Source organism: Stenella coeruleoalba, assembly GCF_951394435.1.
Source record: "Stenella coeruleoalba genome assembly, chromosome: 16".
In the NCBI taxonomy this organism is placed as follows: Eukaryota; Metazoa; Chordata; class Mammalia; order Artiodactyla; family Delphinidae; genus Stenella; species Stenella coeruleoalba.
Window position 1 is genome coordinate 76509242 of NC_137162.1, and position 19085 is coordinate 76528326.

The 19085-nt window shown below is 40.7% G+C and overlaps 1 protein-coding gene across 3 annotated transcripts in view; it reads right to left on the minus strand.

Moving 5' to 3' along the window:
- Positions 1 to 19085, minus strand: part of RYR2 (ryanodine receptor 2) — a 719519-nt gene that overhangs the window by 219926 nt on the left and 480508 nt on the right. For all 3 annotated transcript variants that reach the window (XM_079900749.1, XM_079900747.1, XM_079900748.1), the window contains exons 34-38: positions 17773 to 17932; positions 17311 to 17397; positions 13442 to 13668; positions 7582 to 8386; positions 4734 to 4934 (exon numbers count right to left, since the gene is read on the minus strand). In XM_079900749.1, the coding sequence (XP_079756875.1) occupies positions 4734 to 4934; positions 7582 to 8386; positions 13442 to 13668; positions 17311 to 17397; positions 17773 to 17932 (1480 nt within the window). The remainder of the gene's footprint in view (positions 1 to 4733; positions 4935 to 7581; positions 8387 to 13441; positions 13669 to 17310; positions 17398 to 17772; positions 17933 to 19085) is intronic.

A 19085-nucleotide genomic window follows, 5' to 3' on the forward strand; every position in this document is an offset into this window, starting at 1 on the left:
ATTTTCTTTTTTTCCTAGTTAATTTCCATGCTTTATTGAATATTTTCAAGAACTATTTTTAGAAGGATACAGTAAAGAAGAAGAAAAACCAAACATAATTGAAGAGTAATATAATGGATAACTATGCTTTTTTCTAACATTAATTGTTCAATTAAACAAACTGCAAGAAACTTTCTTCCATTTGTTTTAGTTTTAGATACAATAGTATCAAATTCATAAATGAAGAATAGTATTAAATTCATAAATGAAGAAAAGTCTGTTCCATAATTTTCCTTTAGGAAACAATTGTAAGTTTTCTTTTTAGACCTTTGTATTTGAATTTTTTGTTAAACTATTATTTTGAGAAAATTGTAGATTCACATGCTATTGTAAGAAGTAATACAAAGAGATCCTGTGTACCCTTTACCCTGTTACCCCCTATGGTGACATCTTTCAAAACAGTAGTACAGAATCACAACCAGGATACCGACACTGATAGAGTCAAAAGAGAGAACAATTCCATCATTTCAGGATCCCTCCTGTTACCCTTTTATAACCACACCCACTTCCATCTTGCTTGCTCTTCATCCCTAATTCCTGTCAACCACTAATCTGTTCTCCATTTCTATACTATTGGCATTTTAAGAACGTTATATAAGTAGAATCATACAGTATGATATATGTATTCCCATATGATCCTTTTGACAACCGTAGGGTCTGTAGTAGTATCTTGTTTCATTCCTGATTTGATACTTTGTATCTTCTCTTTCTTCCTCTGTCAATCTCTCTAGAGTTTTCTTGACTTTACAAATATTTTTAAATAACCAGCTTTTGGATTCACGGATTTTTGTAACTGTCCTGTTTTCAGTTTGCATTCATTTCTCATCTGTTCTGTATTACTTGTTTTGGGTTTATGTTGCTCTTTTTCTCAATTCTTGTGATGGCAGTTTAGATTATTGCTTTGAGTGCTTTTCTCTTTTTAAATGTTAAGTATTTAATGCAATACATTTCCCTCTCACACAGTTTTGGCTGTTTCCACAAATTTTGATATGTGATATTTTCATTTTCTTTCAGTTCAACGTAGTTTTTAACTTCTCTTGAGACTTGATTCTCAAACTATGGATTATTGAGAAGTGTGTTGTTTAGTTTCCAAGTGTTTAGAGATTTACCTGTTACCTTTCTGTTACTGATTTCTAATTTGACTCCACTGTGGTCAAAAAAACATTCTGTATAAAAAAATTCAATTCTTTTACATTTGTTGAGGTTGTTTCATGGCTCAGGATACAGTCCATCTTTGCAAATGTTTCATGGGCACTTGAAAAAAAAATGTGTGTTCTGTTATTGGGTGGAGTGTTCCACAAATCTCCAAAAATCCTGCTAGTTGATGACAGTGTTGTATTCTCCTACATTCTTGCTGATTTTCCATCGAGCTTTTCCTTCAAATATTGAGTGAGGGGTGTTGAAGTCTCCAACCACAATTGTGTATTTCTCCTTTCAGTTCTATATGTGTTCACTTCACATATTTTGCAGTTCTTTTGTTTAGTGCATACACATTTGTCTTCCTGGTGGATTGATCTTTTATCCTTTTGTAATGTTCCTGTCAGTCTACGATAATTTTCTTTGCTCTTACCTTCTTTTGATTAATTTTTTAATTTAGTTTTTCATGACATACCTTTTTTATCCTTTTACCTTAAACATATCTATATTATTATATTTTAAGTGAGTTTCTTATAGGCAGCATGTAGTTAGGCCAAGTTTTTCAAATTCACTCTGTCAATCTCTGTCTTTTACTTGGTGTATTTAGATTATTTATATTCATGAATTTACTGGTATGTTTCTGTTTGTTCTGAGTTATTTATTTTTCCCAACATGCTTTGAGTTCCTTGAACTATTTTAGGATCCCATTTTGAATTATCCATGGTATTTTTTAGTGTATCTCTTTGCATAGCATTTTTAGTGGTTGCACTGGATATTATATTAATATATACATAATTTATCTCAGTCTACTGGTATCCATATTTTACCAGTTTATCTTCCTTTATGTCCCTTATTCTCTCCACTGAAAATAAAACTGCCTTAGATATTTCTTATGCATACATTTAGAACACATCAGACAGTTACCATTTTTGCTTTGCCCATCAAACATAATTTAGAAGACTCAGGAGGAGAAGGAAATTGTATTTACCCTTAACACCTTGTGCTGTTTTGTCTTCCTTCCTGATTTTTCACATTTTCTTCTTTCATCATTTCCCTTCTGTTTAAAGAAGGCATTCTTGCAGAATAATCAAATTCTGGTAGTTTTCCTTCATTTGAGAAAGTCTTGATTTCCCCTTCATTCCTGAAGGATATTTTCATTGCATATAGAATTCTGGTTGACAGATCTTTGCTTTCAGCACTTGAAAAATGCTGTGCCACTTCCTTCTGTCCTCCATATTTTCTGATGAGAAATCCGTTGTCATTTGAATTGTCTTTCCCCTATGAGTGTCATTTGTTTCTCAGGGCTTTCAAGATTTTTCTTAGTCAAACTTCTGAAAACTAAAGACAATGATATGTCTTGGTTTAGATTTGGGGGGTATCTCATTTGGGATTTACTCAGTTTCTTGAATCTCTTATCTTTGTACCTTTTGCCAAATTTGAAAAGTTTTCAACCATTATTTTTTCAAGTATTTTTTCAGTTCACTCTTTCTCTTATCCCTCTGGAAATCTAATGCCACAAATATGATACCTTTTGCTATATTTGCACTCGTCCCTGAAGCTGTATTTTTTTTTTTTTTACTCTATTTTCTGGTTTTTCAGGCTAGGTAATTTCTATTGTTCTCCCTTCAGTTCAATGATTCTTTTCTCTTTTTCCTCCATTCTGATGTTAAGTCCATCCACTGAAGGTTTTTAAAAATTCAGATACTGTATTTTTGAGCTCTAAAATTTCCATTTGGCTCTTCTTTGTATCTTCTATTTTTTTTTTTTTTGCTGCAACTTTCTTTTTTTAGTTTTGTCATCTCGGAGTTTGTATCTATTGATTGTCATTTTTCATTCAAGTTTTTGCTGGTTCTTGGTGTGATGAGTGATTTGTAATTGAAACCTGGATACTCCTGGTATTATGTTATGAGACTTTGGTTCTTATTTAAACTTCTGGCTTCTTCTGACACTATCCAGCAGGAGAGGCTGGGGCGCCTCATAACTGCCAGGTGGAGTGGAAAGTTCATTTCTCCACTTGACCTCCATGAAGGAGAGAGGAGACCTTGTTTCTGCTGTGTGAGGCTGGGAGATCCAGGTCCCCAATGGACCTGAACTCACACAACCCTGGCTGGAAAGCGTTAGAGTGCCTTGGTATATCTCCCTCCCTGGCCTCTACTGACACTCAGGAAGGGGTAGGTCACCACTCAGCAGGGATTAAGTCCCAGCTCCCCACCGTCCCAGTTGGAGCACCTGTGTACAGCCTGGTGAGAGTGGAAGTCTAAGCGCTCCACTCAGTGTCCGCTGGTTTGGGTAGGGGGTGGGGCACAGGGTTTACTGTGGTGTTTGGCTGGAGTAGCATGGTCATTACCTAAAAGTTTTCTGTCTTGCTAGAAAAAAGTTTTTCTGGTCCTTTGGCTAGACAGAGAAGGCACTTGTTGGGGCTTTTCTTGTCTATGCCCGCTGGTGTTTCTGCGTTGGCGGCTTCTTTAGCTCCAAGTCTGGGATAGGTGAGGCAAAAAGAAAACCCAGGGAACTCACCACCACGTCATTCCTCAGCTCCCAACTTCCGTAGCCACTCTTTCTTCTATCTTTCAGAGTCTTCTTATGTTGTCTTTTATGTAATGTCCAGGGTTACAGTTGTACTTAGAAGGAAGAATAGGGAAAGGCACATGTACTCCATCTTTCCAGAAGCACAATTCTCCCAATAGTAGTTTAACAAATGGAATTACTCTGGGAGAGGTTGGACTTGTTCTCTGCCTCAGTAAGTGTTGTTTACAGCAATAAACAAGATTCCATTGTCCCTTCCCTCAAAGAAATTACATTCTGGTGAGAAAAAGATAAATTCTGCAATTAGTCCCTAAACACTTTCATTCAGAGGTATCTTGGACATAGAGGGAAATGGCAAGGTAAGATATTGAAGACGTGATCTGTCAGTTATACCCTGTGACCACCATAGCTACGTTTTGGTAATATCTCACACTATGAGACCCATCCTGAGGTGGAGGCCAGAAAATGCACAATCCTAGACTAGCTCATTCTTGGGTTTAGGCATAGGCTTTTGGTTTTGCTGCACCCAAGGGAGACCTGGGTTTGGAGGTGAGCAACCAGAGGAAGAACCACAAAGAGGTGATCGCTATTCCTGCAAGACTGGTGGCAGTGACACTGGGTTCTTCTAGGAGACACAAAATGCAAAGTATTAAGTCCTAGGAGTCAAGGGTGCCTATTAGCTGGGGCGGTGCTGTGCCAGCCAATGAAGACCCACCTGTGCTTGGATATTATTCCCATTTGAAGAACCTCAGAATCCGGCACAGTGGTTTCCACAGAGTCCGTAATACACCTGATACCTTTTAATAAGTCTCTCATCTGTCTGAACTAACAGATAATTAGATAATTTTGGTGAGACCAAATAAGGAGGCAATTTTGGTGAGACCTATGAATACTGACTAAACGAACGTAGCCAGTTTAAAGAGAACAGGAGAAAAATACGCTCGCAACTTCCGGTATCATTTTGCAATGTGTGGAACCTGAATGAACTAAAACCCAAAGTAAAAGGAAGACCTTTCAGTTCATTCTTATACCTGCTCTTGAGGCGGTGACCTGAATTCCTTGGTTTTCCTGGCTGTGAGTGCAGCCGACATGTTTAAGGCTTGCATAACTTCGTTATAGCGGAATCGTTGATTGTCTTGGAGCTTGGCTACAAAGTCATCTGAAAAGGCCACAATGGCTTCTATCCGGTGCCTGACCTGGCAGTCACAGAGGTACTGAAGTAGCAGGCACATCTAAAGAGACGATTAAAAAGACACCAAATTTAATTTCTGCAACTTAGTTAATGTATATCAAATCAAAATTTGTGGCAGACATGCTTAGTTGTCAACTCTTTTCCTTTATTAACAGAATGCTGATTTTATGTAGACAGCAATGTGCTCGGTCCCAGGAGATGAAACGTAATTCGTCTAAGACCAAATGGCAAATACCCTCTGATGTCCCTCTGATGAGCACTTACTGTCCCAGCCTCGTCTGCAGCTAGAGGCAAATGAGGTCACGAAGAGAAGTTTGCAAGGGGTCGTCTGGGAAAGATTTTTCACCATTCCTAACAGGCTAGAATATCCTCTTTTCAAAAACTGGCTAATGACATGATCACTGGAGGAAGAAGGAGGTGACACACTTTAGGATAAAAACCATAAACTGAGGATTGCAGGAAGATAGTAAGGTCTGGGTTCCTGATGACACCACTGAGCTACTACATTCATTCTAGAACTGTCTACCTCCAGACTTTAACTAAGTGGTTTTATTGCTTATTCATTAAATGGTCAGCTGGGTATTCTTTTACCAGAAGCCCAAAGGGTTTTTAACTGATACGGCGCATCAGTAGAAACATGCCTTCCAGAGAATGTTCTGCCCAAGTTCAGGGAAACATTTAAATACACTTTATACCAATTGTGATATAAATACACAGCAGTGTTAAAGAGGACTTTAAAACCCTGTCTATCACCATCCACAACATGGCCATTTCTGTCTGAGACAGCCCTAGTGTCTATGTCCCTCTCTCCATCCACTTTGGCTTTGTCCCACCCCAGTGTAAGCACTGTCCCCCGCGGGTCTGAACCAGCATGACAGCGTGCTACTAAGTGGCCTCTGGATGACCACCCTCTCTTACTCCCCTCACAGAGAGCTCTACTGAGATGTTCAGAATAAAATTATCCTGCTAAAAGTCTTCAGAGGTTTTAATTGTAATTAGAATAAAATTCAAATCCACCGTATGGCTGGTTTTAGCAAACAGCAAGACTCCGTATGAACTGCCTTCTGCCTACTATCTCACCCTCCTTCCCCACAGACGCTGGTCTGGTCTCTTCCCGAGTCAGAGCCTTTGTCATGTTCCGTGCTCCACGTGAAAAGCTTCTAGAACACTCTTCCCCTCCCTCTTCACAAGTCCTGAGCTCCCGCTACTCAATACCTGACCCCAGCTAAAAAGTCACCCTTTCAGAAAGGCCTTCCCTCACCCTACTCACAGTATTCCAGTTGAAATTTTCTTTCTTCTAGAAATCCATTCTTTTCCTTCTGAGCATTTAATGCGATGATCAATAAGATATTCTAACAGAAATACATATAAAGAAGTGTATATTTCCCCCAGAGACAGTGAGCTTCCTTCAGCCAGCACCCAGTGCCTGGCTCAGAGGAAGACCTTGATCAGGGCTGACTAAGGAAGGAAGAGCAAAAAAAGGGTGTCAAGGATGTAAGCAACAAACTAATGAACCAAAGAGGTCCTTGGGACACCTGGATGAGCACAAAGACAGGCAAGGTCTTTGATTCTCTAGAAACACAGGCAGGAAGTAAACTCTTGCGTGTGAGAATGGACGCACCTACTGGTGAGCAAGCGTCCTACGGTTGGAAGGGTAGAGGTGGGGTTGGGAACAGGCAGTGAAAGCCTTGCATTTCAGGCATTCCAACAAAATGTCGGTGAAACGCATCCACAGAAACAAGGAGACGCAAGGAAACTGCGAATGAATAAGAGGGAGAAGAAGTGTAACAGGGAAGAACAAATTTGACTCCATATTGGATTCGTTTCCTTTACTTTAACCTTTATATTCTACTGCTTTTGCTACAAGTTGATCACTAAAGGGATGTTGCTTAAAGTATACATAATGGTCCGTCTCCAGGGACCCTGCCTCCCATGCCTGAATATTAAGCTAAAATACCTTTGTTTAAGCTCACAGGAAACATCGACCAGGCCCCCTGTGAATGGCTGCAGGAAGAAGAAATTAACACATCCCCTCCTGAATCTGGCCAGAACCAAGAAATATCTGCAATAACTTCTTGCCCTTTTTTTGTTTGTTTGTTTGTTTTAACTTTACTTCCACACCTCTCCCTCTTTGCTCTATCAAAGAAACCAGCATCCCAGCCCAGGCAAGATGGTTCTTTGGGACACCAGTCCCCCATCTTCTCGGTCTGCTGGCTTTCTGAATAAAGTCACTATTCCTTGCCCCAATACCTCGTCTCCCGATTTACTGGACAGTGCGGCGAGCGATATGAGCTTGGACTCGGTAACACTGGCAGGACAAAAACCCATCTCCTATGCTCCTTTCAGACAGACATACACACACGCACATGCACAATTATGCACAGCCACCCATACACACAGAGAAATAGCGACATGCCACACACAGACGTGTATGACGGGCGGACCAAGGAAACCACCTTGACAAAAATACAAAAAAATATGCCAACTGACTCAATTGGAAAATACATGAACTTCATTCCAAATGCAAGAAAACTAGATGGGCATGTCCCCAGGCGTAACAGGAAGTTGGTTAATTTTATGAAGAACTATCTTTACCCAGGAATACAAATACACACACACACAGAAAAAGAGACAAAGGTCAGTGTTAATAGGTTGTGAAATTCACTGCAATCTTTTTCTCTGATTACCTGCAATTTAACTGGCTCGGGCAGTTTCATTTGGAGCAGGCCTTCCTTGGACCTCTTACCGCCTTTGCTTTCTTCCTCAGCGGCTCCTTCCAGCTTGGAGTCTTCCGCGCAGGGCTCCTTCTCTGGCGACTCTCCCTCTTCCTCGGGACCGGCAGCTTCCTTGAACACGCTGGGCTCAATCAACTGCAAGATGTGTTTCAAGTCCTCGTTGTGGAAGATGCCCATGATGAGCAGGGTATAGAACAACTTGATGAGAGGGACGAAGAGGAACTCCGTGGTCCCCCCGACGGGGTCCCGGGCGTGAAGGCTGCCCTCTTTCACGGCCTCCGTCAGCATCTGTATGGTCTTGGCCTTCAGGATGTCCAGCGGGAACTCAGGGCTGTACTGGTAACCCTCGTTGTTAATGCTGACGAAACTCGGGGAGGAAAACTGCATCCATGGCCTGAGGGAGGTGCTGAGGCCAATGCCCGGGAGGCCGTGCTTTTTGTTCTCATCGGGGAAGAGGGTGATGCTCTTTGTCTCCTCCGTCATGGGGACGATGAACTCATTGTTCATCATGAGCCTGGCGGTGGCGTAGGAGCTGAGGTGGATGTCAATCAGCAGGTCGTAGTAGCCGGCGCGCAGCAAGCCGGGCATGTACTTGTTCTCGATGGCGTAGAGCAGCTGCGGTTCGTCCACGTGGCTGCACAAGGCGTGGGCCACCCGGTGATTCCCAAGCGCGCAGACGGCCGAGTAGAGCCGGAGAGTGTGGTAGTGGAACTTCAGCAGTTCTTCCTGCTCGGTCAGTTCCAGGATGTCCACAGATCTGGGGACAAGAGAAGTTAAACATGGACACTGAAAACGATTCTCCATCAGAGGAGAAATGTGCATACGTCGTTGATGTCACAAGTTATGGAAACAGACACTATTTTTTAAATTAGTTTTCTGCGACATGTTTGATGATAGCATAGATTTAAAAACATCAGCTCTAGATGTTTTTAAGTTTTCTTCCAGATAGAATTTGATGTTGAAAACTTCCAGTCACTAGTGCTTGGAGCTGTCTTCATTCTTCATCATCTCAGGATTCTGAACATCTCTTTTAGATATTTGGGTCTCAAGCTGACCCCGGGGACTCCCCTCCTTTCAGAATTTGAGCACTCTTCGAAAAATCCTGAATCTCCTTTTCCAATTTGGCTAACCTGCTTCAAGAAGCCAGAAGACTTAGCCTTAGGCTACGTTGCTTTGTCTCCAACTTTAGGATCAGCTCTGAGTATAACCAGTCAGTAGGTAAACAGAGGGATAATTCCTTTGACATAATTTACCTACTTACACGTCCCTCACGGACCCAAACATATGCCAATGCCACCCTGTTTCCACCAGGTATGTGCAACTCATGAAACAAACACTATTAGGCACATTTTCACTCAGCAAAGTTTCTGTTGGGAATCTGAGTTTATATCAGATCATTTTGCTTCTACCACACATCATGACCTTTCAACGTAATTAAACCTTAAGCGTCTGTCCAGAATATACCTAAAGTCAAGTCATTCCTTTTAAAAGGAAATCTATTTTAAGAGCACATAATTCCTTTAGATGCGCTAATTTTTCTAAACTCTTTAAATTACATAGATTGTTCATGGGCAACACTATAGTATTAAAGGTAGAAACTTGATATATTGATAATCAAGGAATCACTCATTCATCTTGCAATGTATCCTTGGTGAGACGGTAATATAAGCTCATCAGGACAGGGGCTATTATATACTGTGGTTCTTAGCATTCATCCAGCACCTAGCCCAGCACACGATGGGTACTGAATAATTACCTGTGATTATTTATTGTTCAGCTTTGTCACTATCCTTAGATACCCTGCCATCCTGTCCACACCACCTATCCATTGCACCTGTGCTTTTCAGGTCACAGGCATTCTGCTAAAACCCACTGTGGCTTGATGGTGCAGACTTATTCCAGACTCCACCTTCTGACTCTCAGAGTCGGAAGATTCATGCTTTATAAAATGCCTAGCAAATAATTACCCACCCTGTGTATCACCTAGACTTCCAGGAAACCACACATCTGCTGGGCCCAGTTGCTAGCACCTAGTTCTTGGAAAGGTATAATTGAGTAAGCCCCCGCCACCTCAAGGTGCAGTGGAGGATTCCCATATCTTAACTGGGCTCTTCAATCTCCCAAGAAGACTGTTACCCTTCCCTCAGCCTGCCTAATGGCCAAAATATATAAACCCGTTTACTGTAGCAACACAAAATATCTGTACTCTAGGTCCTTACTGAAGAACGCAATTCAGTCTACCGTCTGATCAATCTCAAAATGTCAGTTTCTAGAAACAATATATAAGAACTCTACAATCTACGTTGCTGCTGCCACTCCCAATTCACCCCCCATGATTCATTTTATGATGCCATGTTCTTTCCTATAAAGCACCCCTCCTCCCTACCAGACCAGTCTTTTAAGGTAAGGGTCATGTCTGTTTTGCTCACTATTTTCTATCCAGTGCCAGGAACACAGTGGGCACTAATACATGTTTGTGGAAGGAATGAATGAATGAATGAATGGGAGAAATCGGAAGGAGTTGTAGTCTACTTCTCATAACCTGACTTAGGTCAAGACAAACCAAAAGATATACCACAACTAATTTAGTCTGTCTTTCCACACCAACCCATTGTAGCAATATTCATACATTAATGAACAATGGCTTTAACTGGAGGAGATCAAAAGAAATAACTCACTGTTTCATCTGTTATAAGCACAACGCCAAATATACCATCTAGCACATCTTTAGCACGTGCTGTAAATTGCACTGTTGTCAGTAAATATTCTCCTTCCCCCTTCTTCCCTGTAGATGGAGTCATCTTATCGACCCTAGTTACTTTGGGCTTGCCTATACCTGACTTGCCTTGGTCAATAAAATGTAACTGGATAGAACATCTGCCACAAGGGAAAAGAAAACTCTTAAGAGGTCTGTTAGCCCTCCTTCATATCTACCCTTGACCGTGGAAGCTATACGTCCCAGATCAGGGCTGCCCCATCAGGGGGGCAAGAAGGTACATGAACCACATCTGCAGACCATCCCCCCAGCCTGGAGCAGGGCTGCAGGGGACCCACAATCTCCTGTAACATGAGCAAGAAATACAGGTTTCTTTGCAAGCCACTGAAATTCGGGGGCTGCCATTACAGTAAAATCTGACTAATACAACTCATTATAGCCTTTAAACGTCTCCAGGGGAGAAATCTCCTTCATGACTCAATATCATTCTTTAATTCATCAAATATTACAGAGTACCTATTATGTATTGATCACTGTGCACTGGTGAAATGATGGTGAACAATACAGACAAGATTCCTGCCCTAAGGCAGCTTACTGCCTAGTTAAAGAGGGAAACAACCCCAAAAATAAGTGAATTAAATTATGAACCATGAGTGAGATATCTCATGAAAGAAACAGAGGACTGACATACATCTACTACCATGCAATTTTTTTTTTTTTTTTTTTTTTTTGCGGTACGCGGGCCTCTCACTGTTGTAGCCTCTCCCGTTGCGGAGCACAGGCTCCGGACGCGCAGGCTCATTGGCCATGGCTCACCGGCCCAGCCGCTCCGCGGCATGTGGGATCTTACCAGACCAGGGCATGAACCTGTGTCCCCTGCATCGGCAGGCGGACTCTCAACCACTGCGCCACCAGGGAAGCCCTCAATTTTTAAAATATTAGTTAACTGTCATATTCTTGGGGCATGAGCAACAGATTCTACTTGAATACTAGTCGGCATTTCCATTTTGGAATCTGAATTTTGAAACTCATCAGATTTTTCTTTGGCTTCTACGAAGTGTGAAACCAATGTGCAGGCATATCAGGGTGTGATGTGAATGACTGTGGACCAGTCCTGGCTTTGTTATTTTCCTATCCTTACCTTCTCTGCAACCTGATTCCAGTGACACTTTTTTTTTTTTACAAATTTGCATTTCATATATTTTGGGAAATTGACTCAAATTCTTTACAGCCTATAGTAAGAATTTAAATTATCCATTCATTTGCATATAATTTATCACAGGTAATTAACATAAATGATACATTACTATGGCAGGAGTGTATGTTGGGTTTCCATAACGTGCCAACATATTAAATCACAACCTTAAAACTCTCTGCTTAATAGAGAGAGAATATTTTCCCTTATAAAGAAAAATTCGTTCCCAAATGTGATGTTTCTTTTGGTTGCAGAGTAATTTTTGTAAAACATTAGCTGCAAAATTCCAATAAAACGTTTCTCACATAAAATAAAAAGTATGAAATTAAATTGAATCCTCTAAAGAGTACATTATGAATGCTGTATCTCTCTAATTATTCCACCTAAAAATATACAAATACTTAATGGATTAAAAAAAATTCACCTGGCCAGATTAATTTTTCTTTGGATTTCTTCTGTTTGAAAACAGCTTTATTGAGATATCATTTACATACTATACAATTTACCTACTTAAAATAAATAATTCAATGGCTTTAGTATATTAATGGAACTGGGCAACCATAACCTTGACCTAAGCTTAGAACATTTTCCTCACCCCAAAAGAAACCCAGCAGTACCCAGTGGCAGTCATTCCTCAGGTCCACTGCCCTTGCCCCCCCTAAGTACACATTATTCTACTTTCTCTCCCTAAAGATTTGCCTATTACGGACTTTTCCTGTAAATGGAATCCTATAACATGTGGTAGTAGTATAACTAGTTAAAAACTCAGTATAATGTTTTAAAGCTTCATCCATTTTGTAGCACATATAAGTACTTCATTCCTTTGTATTGCCAAATAGATTTACAGTACGGATTCACCACACTTTATTTATCCACGAATTAGTTGGTGGGCATTTGGGTTGTTCCCACTTTTTGGCTACTGTGAATAATGCTGCTCTGAAATTCGTGTACAGGTTTTTGTGTGGACATGTTTTCATTTCCCTTGGGTATATACCTAGGAGTGGAATTGAAGGCTCTTACGGTAACTCTGTATTTAACTTGTTGAGGAACTGACCAATTGTTTTCCGAAACACAGGTTAAATTTTAAAAGTATTAAAAAGAAATAAAAGTGCCAAGCATGTCTAAATATATAAAAATGAACATAGCTCCTACAGCTTTTTAAGAGTAGAGTTTTAAAATATAAGAAAAATAACAAATATGTGTGTCTTTGCATTGTTTTCATGAAATGTTTTCACTCAGTTTGTGACTTAACTTTTTAATGATATTTTGGGAGGGAAATCTTGGTCCCAAACTTACTGAGAATGAGGCTGCTAAAATGAAATCTCTGCAATTTAATTGGCTGTCACATGGAAAAACTGAAAATCATAAACAAAGCCACCTCTGAACACTAAGTGTACTTTATTTTATTACTATGACTGTCTAGAATGCGTGTGAACTTATTTCCAAAGCCCTCAAGGTATCTTCACAATGCTCTTTCACTGACATCTCTTGGTCTCAGTTTTTCCCATCTGTCAAACAAAGGACTGAACTAAGTGATTTTTCTGACTCCCTCTTTACTGTCTTACAGTTCTGTGATACTCTCTTACTCAGCTGCCTTAAGTCAGATGGCAGCTGTACTTGCCTGAACTTTTACTTACTGTTATTCTCATAAGCAAAACAAGAATGAGGAAAGAAATCATACACTATCAAATCACCTCTTCACTTATAATAATTCTGTTTCCGTAACCAAGGAGTTGAGACATAGACTTAAACTTGGGATGTACAAAATAACGTCTGCATGGCCCCAAGAAATCAGTATTTTTTAAACCCCATTTTGTTTCCCCAGCACCACCCCTGAACCCTGGGGTAGGCATCTAATTTGCTGGGTCCCCATCAGACAGTGAAGGATGCTCAGGCCTGACCTGTTCTCCTCTGGGATATGGAGAGACATGAACTGCAGAGGTTCCACACACTGCACCAGCCAGCCTTGGCGTTCACTTATTCGAGACACGTCTACCTTCAAGAACTGGTTGGGCATTCTGCTCCAGAGGACATGTGAGAGGAACTGCACATGGAGACGAGGGGGACACTGCGGCACGGGGTTTTTGTGCTCGCTCTTGAATAATCCCGCTGAGAGAGGCATCACATTCTAGGAGATGGGGAAGCAGAAAAAGAATGAATGGATGACACTCCTGGGGGATCAATAAAGTGACGACTAGAGTTCTGTACAGGAAAGAGATAATGACAGATACGATACGTGTTGAGCAGAGTCAATACAAAAACTAATAGAAATTGGGTTGAGCTGTTTCTGAAAGGACAAGTGGAGAAAATTTGGGGATGTTTCCTTCCCATATACTCAATGGCACACTGAGAATGCAAGAGCAAGAGAGTATAACCATGTATCTTTCCTATTCCTTTACCAAGCTGGGTCCTCAGGGACGCTGGGCATGTCTTTAGCTGCCTTCATCCAAACATCCCGAAAGACTGGTCACATCCACTTGGCTTTCTCCCTCTCTTATTGTCTGTCCTTTGTCACCCACTTCATCCATCCTTAAACTACTCACACCCTCACTCATCATCAGGTTTCTCAGGTTTGAGTCACCAGCAATAGACCAGAGACAGCTCAACAGATAAACCTGACTGTTAAACAAGAAACACAATTTCTTTCTCCTCCACCTTCCTCCACCTCTAATATGTATCTTCAACCATTCCAATTCCTGCAGTCTGGCCTCAGGGAAAGAAAAGTCTCTACTTTGCCAAAGTTTATTCATTCATTTATGATCGTGATACCACCCCTGCCTGCCTCTTCTGGGCCAATAAAACAATGACCTCATCTTTCCGCATTACCTTCGGTTTCTTCCTCTCCTCTAGAACGTTCTCTACTGCATTATTTAGACTTGCTCATCCTCAAGCTACTTTCCTATTCTCTTTTGCTAATGGGGACAAAAAACCCAGGCACTTGTATCAGGCACTGAGAATGTATCAGTGAAACTAAACAGACAAAATCCCTACCCTCATACAGCTTCCATTTCTTTTTCATCAGACATAAAATAAACAAAATCAGTAATTAAATAGTTATTAGAAAAGAGGTCATGGAGAGGAAAAAAAAAACAGGATGGGGGAATCAGAATGCAGGACAGTAATAATAAACAGGGTGGTCAGAATGGTGTCACTGAGAAGATGACATTTACAGAACGATCCAAAGAGAAGAACCATGTGGATATGCAGGGGAAGAAATTTCCATGCAGAGGGTACTGTGAATGCAAAGAACCCAAGGAGGGAGTTTGCCTGGCAAGTCTGAGGAAGAGCTGGCGGCCAGGGTGGCTGCAGTGGAGTGAAGGAGGGGACATCAGGAGGAGGTGAAGTCAGAGGGGTTAGAGGAGGTCAGCTGGTTTAGAACTTGAGAACCATCATAAGACCTCTTATTTTTACTCTCAGGGAAACAGGGTTTCTAGGGTTTCGAGCAGTGAAGTGAGTGACATGGTCTGATTTTTATTTTAAAATAACGACAGTCACTCGGATTGTTCTATGATAAACAGAAGGGTGAGGATGAATTAGAGGCTAGTGGCGAAAAATACAGATGGGAAATGATGGTGATGGAGGGCAGATCGGCAGGAGGGGTGGTGGGAGAGGACAGAAGGTGGAGGATTTGCCGGGGGGTGGAACTGGGATGTGGAATGTAAAGGAGGGAAGCCAAGGATGACTCCAAGGTTTGGGGTCTGAGTTATTAACTGACAGATCAGGAAGACTCGATCAGGTAAGTCAGGAGGAGGGGGGAGTGATGGTCAGCAGTCCAGTTTCGGACATAATACAATTTGCAATATCTATGAAACACGAAACATAAATGTCAAATAGACCAATAGCAGAGTCTGGGTTCTGAGAAACTACCACTTTTCTGTCAAATTTCAACTTTTTTTTTTTTTAACATCTTTATTGGGGTATAATTGCCTTACAATGGTGTGTTAGTTTCTGTGTTATAACAAAGTGAATCAGTTATACATATACATATGTCCCCATATCTCTTCCCTCTTGCGTCTCCCTCCCTCCCACCCTCCCTATCCCACCCCTCTAGGTGGTCAGAAACCACCAAGCTGATCTCCCTGTTCAGTCATCCAAACCTGCTGCCTCCTTTCCCTCACGTTCAATCTCAAATAATAATATGAATTGAATGATCTTGAACAAAATACTACGGCTTCTTCCATCATTTTACTGAAATTTTTCTGGAAAGGTCACTAAAGCCCTCCTACTTAACAAAAATCACAGATTCCTTTAGTCCATATTGTATTGGCTCTTCCGTGGCAGCTGGAATCTCGTTTTACAGAAACTGAGCTCACATGGTTTAAGAAATATGTCCAAGGTCGCTGAGCCAGCATGGTAAAACTGTCTACCAAATTCACCCTGAGGGGTGCCCAGCATCTCATCGTTTACAATTGCGAATTCCAATTCAATTCAATTCCTTTTCCTGAATTTCAACAGGCTCTTCTGCTTGTTGTTGTATTAGTATCCCTCCGCTGGCCAAACGAAAATTATTCAAATTAATCCTTTTCAGATTAACATATACACACTACTATACATAAAATAGATAACCAACAATGACCTACTGTATAGCACAGGGAACTATACCCAATATTCTGTAATATCCTATAAGGGAAGAGAATCTGAAGGAGTACACACACACACACACACACACACACATAACTGAATCACCATGCTGTACACCTGAAACTAACACGACATTGTAAATCAACTATACTGTCCACCCCCAAAAAAAGTAAGAAAAAAGAAATTAATCTTTGATTCTTCACTCTCCTTGAGCACCAAATCCAATTTCAACAAATCCTATTAATCCAATTCATTGACAAATTCTGTTAATCTCTCCCCTAAAACACCTTCTTACGTTTCACTCTCTCTTTACGATGACTTCCATGAATCTCATCGTCTTCTCCCGTGTGGACAGTAAGGGATTGTTGATAGATAATTATCACTACCTGCTCTCATTCTTTAGAGGGCAGATATTTCTCCACATTACTACCAACATATTTTCCCAAAACAGGTTTGATTATACTCAATCCCCTGCTTCAAATTTCCAGTAAGGCACCACTGCCTAGGGAATAGGTGTACACTTCTTACTATGGCATTTAAGGCCTTTTCAACTTGGACTACCTTCCATCCATATTCATCTCTAGCCACATCCCAGAAGCATCCTTTGTTACAGTCACACTGAATTCCTTAACCTTCAGCACTTTCATGCCTATGTATTTTCACTTTCTCTCACCCTCTGTCTAGAATGCCCTCTCCTAGCAAATGTACCCTGAGATCTGTCATTCAACAGTTAACAATCAACCTAAATGTCATCTCCTCTTTCAGCTTTACCTGATCCACCCCATCCTACTTAGTTGTCCTTTCATTTATGTTCCCAGAGTACTCAATACCTGTCACTCTTGCATATACCACAATGTAGCATACTTTCAGCTCTTCAAGCCCGTTCACTAGCTTACCTGTGAGTTCAGTGATTACTGAGCTGTATATAATTTGGCATTTGTGTTCTGTACAAGCCTAGTTTTATTGAATAATATACTCATGATAACCAAAGAAAACCCTTTCCAATTATTTATGTTACCCTAGTGACCTTAACGAGATTACAGAATTTTCAAATACGGAAACTTTTAAAGAATGATTTATGTGATTAATATCAGTACTAATAAAGTATGGAATTAATTGAAGAAGAAGTAAATGCTATTTCCTAACAAAAAACAACCCAAATATAATACCAGGAATGAGTCTTTCTTACCTTTATTCTTCCCAACTCAAACTGAAAAACGTTGGGACTTGTAGCTTGCGCAAAAACTGCAGGAAATAATTTTGTACTTGGTTCCACCTTTAATAATCAAATGAATTGAATAATATTAGTAAAGGAAGGAACACACAAAAAAATACATTTTCTTCCTAACACCTAAGAAACACTTTACAGAGAAAGACTTTTTCTTCCTCTCATGCAGATATTCTCTTTCAATAATTATTTGGAATATTTCATTTCAGGACTATGTGAACATTTTTGGAGGAATGTACTGTTTACTCTGAAGGGCTTGTGGCACTGTTATTACTCAAACAGAAGTAAAAATACAGAATTGACTCATTTGTGTTTCATTTCCTTCTAGCTTATAATTTACTATAATTTACAAAATGTGTTCTCCACTCTAACGGGGATAAAGGTTTCCTCCCTGGAAGCGCAAGGCCATCCCTGACCACATACCTGATAGTACGTGCTCAGCTCCTTGCCGTTGGCCGTGAAGGTGAGCAGCCCACTGGCGGTGTCCACCACGCAGCCAATCTCCAGGCCGTTGTTGTTGCGTCCTTGCCCGGGGCTCAGGCTCTCACCCGCACACACCATATAGCAGTTGCTGCGTTTGATGCTGAATTGCAAAAAAACATGTTTATCTTTGAACAAGCACAGGTAGCGTGGAAAGCATGGACGTCTGGCAAACTAAACCTAAGTTATGCTGTGCAAGCAACAAGCTCATGCTGAAATGGGACAGGTGTACAGTGGGCCTGATTCTGTGATTCTGAGCAAAACTCCATTGACTTCAGTGGACATTCTGAGTCAGGTCTTCCAATCTCTCAATTTCACACCTAATGAAGATGGGTCAACCAGTTGGAACCAAGGATGAGAACTGACCTGCACCTTCCCTCCAAAAACTCAAACCAAACTGGACCTTTTTCTGAGGTTCAAAAAAGTTTAACTATGATAAAGCAGAAACTAACACACATACACACACAAAAAGTTTAACTATGTAATAATCATCCAAATTGGTAATTTTCATTCTCATGGGTTTTTTTTAAACATCTTTATTGGAGTATAATTGCTTTACAATGGTGTGTTAGTTTCTGTTTTATAACAAAGTGAATCAGCTATACATATACATACAACCCTGTATCTCCTCCCTCTTACGTCTCCCTCCCACCCTCCCTATCCCACCCCTGCAGGTGGTCACAAATCTCATGGGTTTTTTTTTTTTTTAAATCACTTGTTCTGAGATGAGAAGCACCTGTTTCTGAACACTATCAAAGTCTTTAGGCCAATTCTACATGAGCTGTCAGTGATTCGATAGATATAAAATTTGGCTAAAATTAAGCCCCTTTCTGGACAATTCCTGGTGATCTGCTATGAGAGACAGACTTAGCTGGGAAGTGCACAAGATCTGTGATATTAACAACAAACCCCATCTGAGTTTCACCCTCAACAAAACCTTTACCAGAGATAGTAGCAAACTTAAGTGATCTGAGTTTCACCTCCTTCCCTTTCTCTACTACTGTGCAGTGCATGTATGAATGAGGCTGGCAAAAAGGGCAAACACAGGCAAGTAGGAGGAAAACAGCAAGAAGGCGGAGATAAAGTCAGTTTCTGAATAATCAAAAGTTGGCTGTGTTTCTATGCTCTATTTATGTAAGATTCAACAACCTTCCCTAGCCTGTATTTCCTACACCAAAACCATCAATCAGATATTATATCCCTATATTATCTCCTTTCACTGTCCCCATCTCTGAAAATCAAATATATCCCTCAGA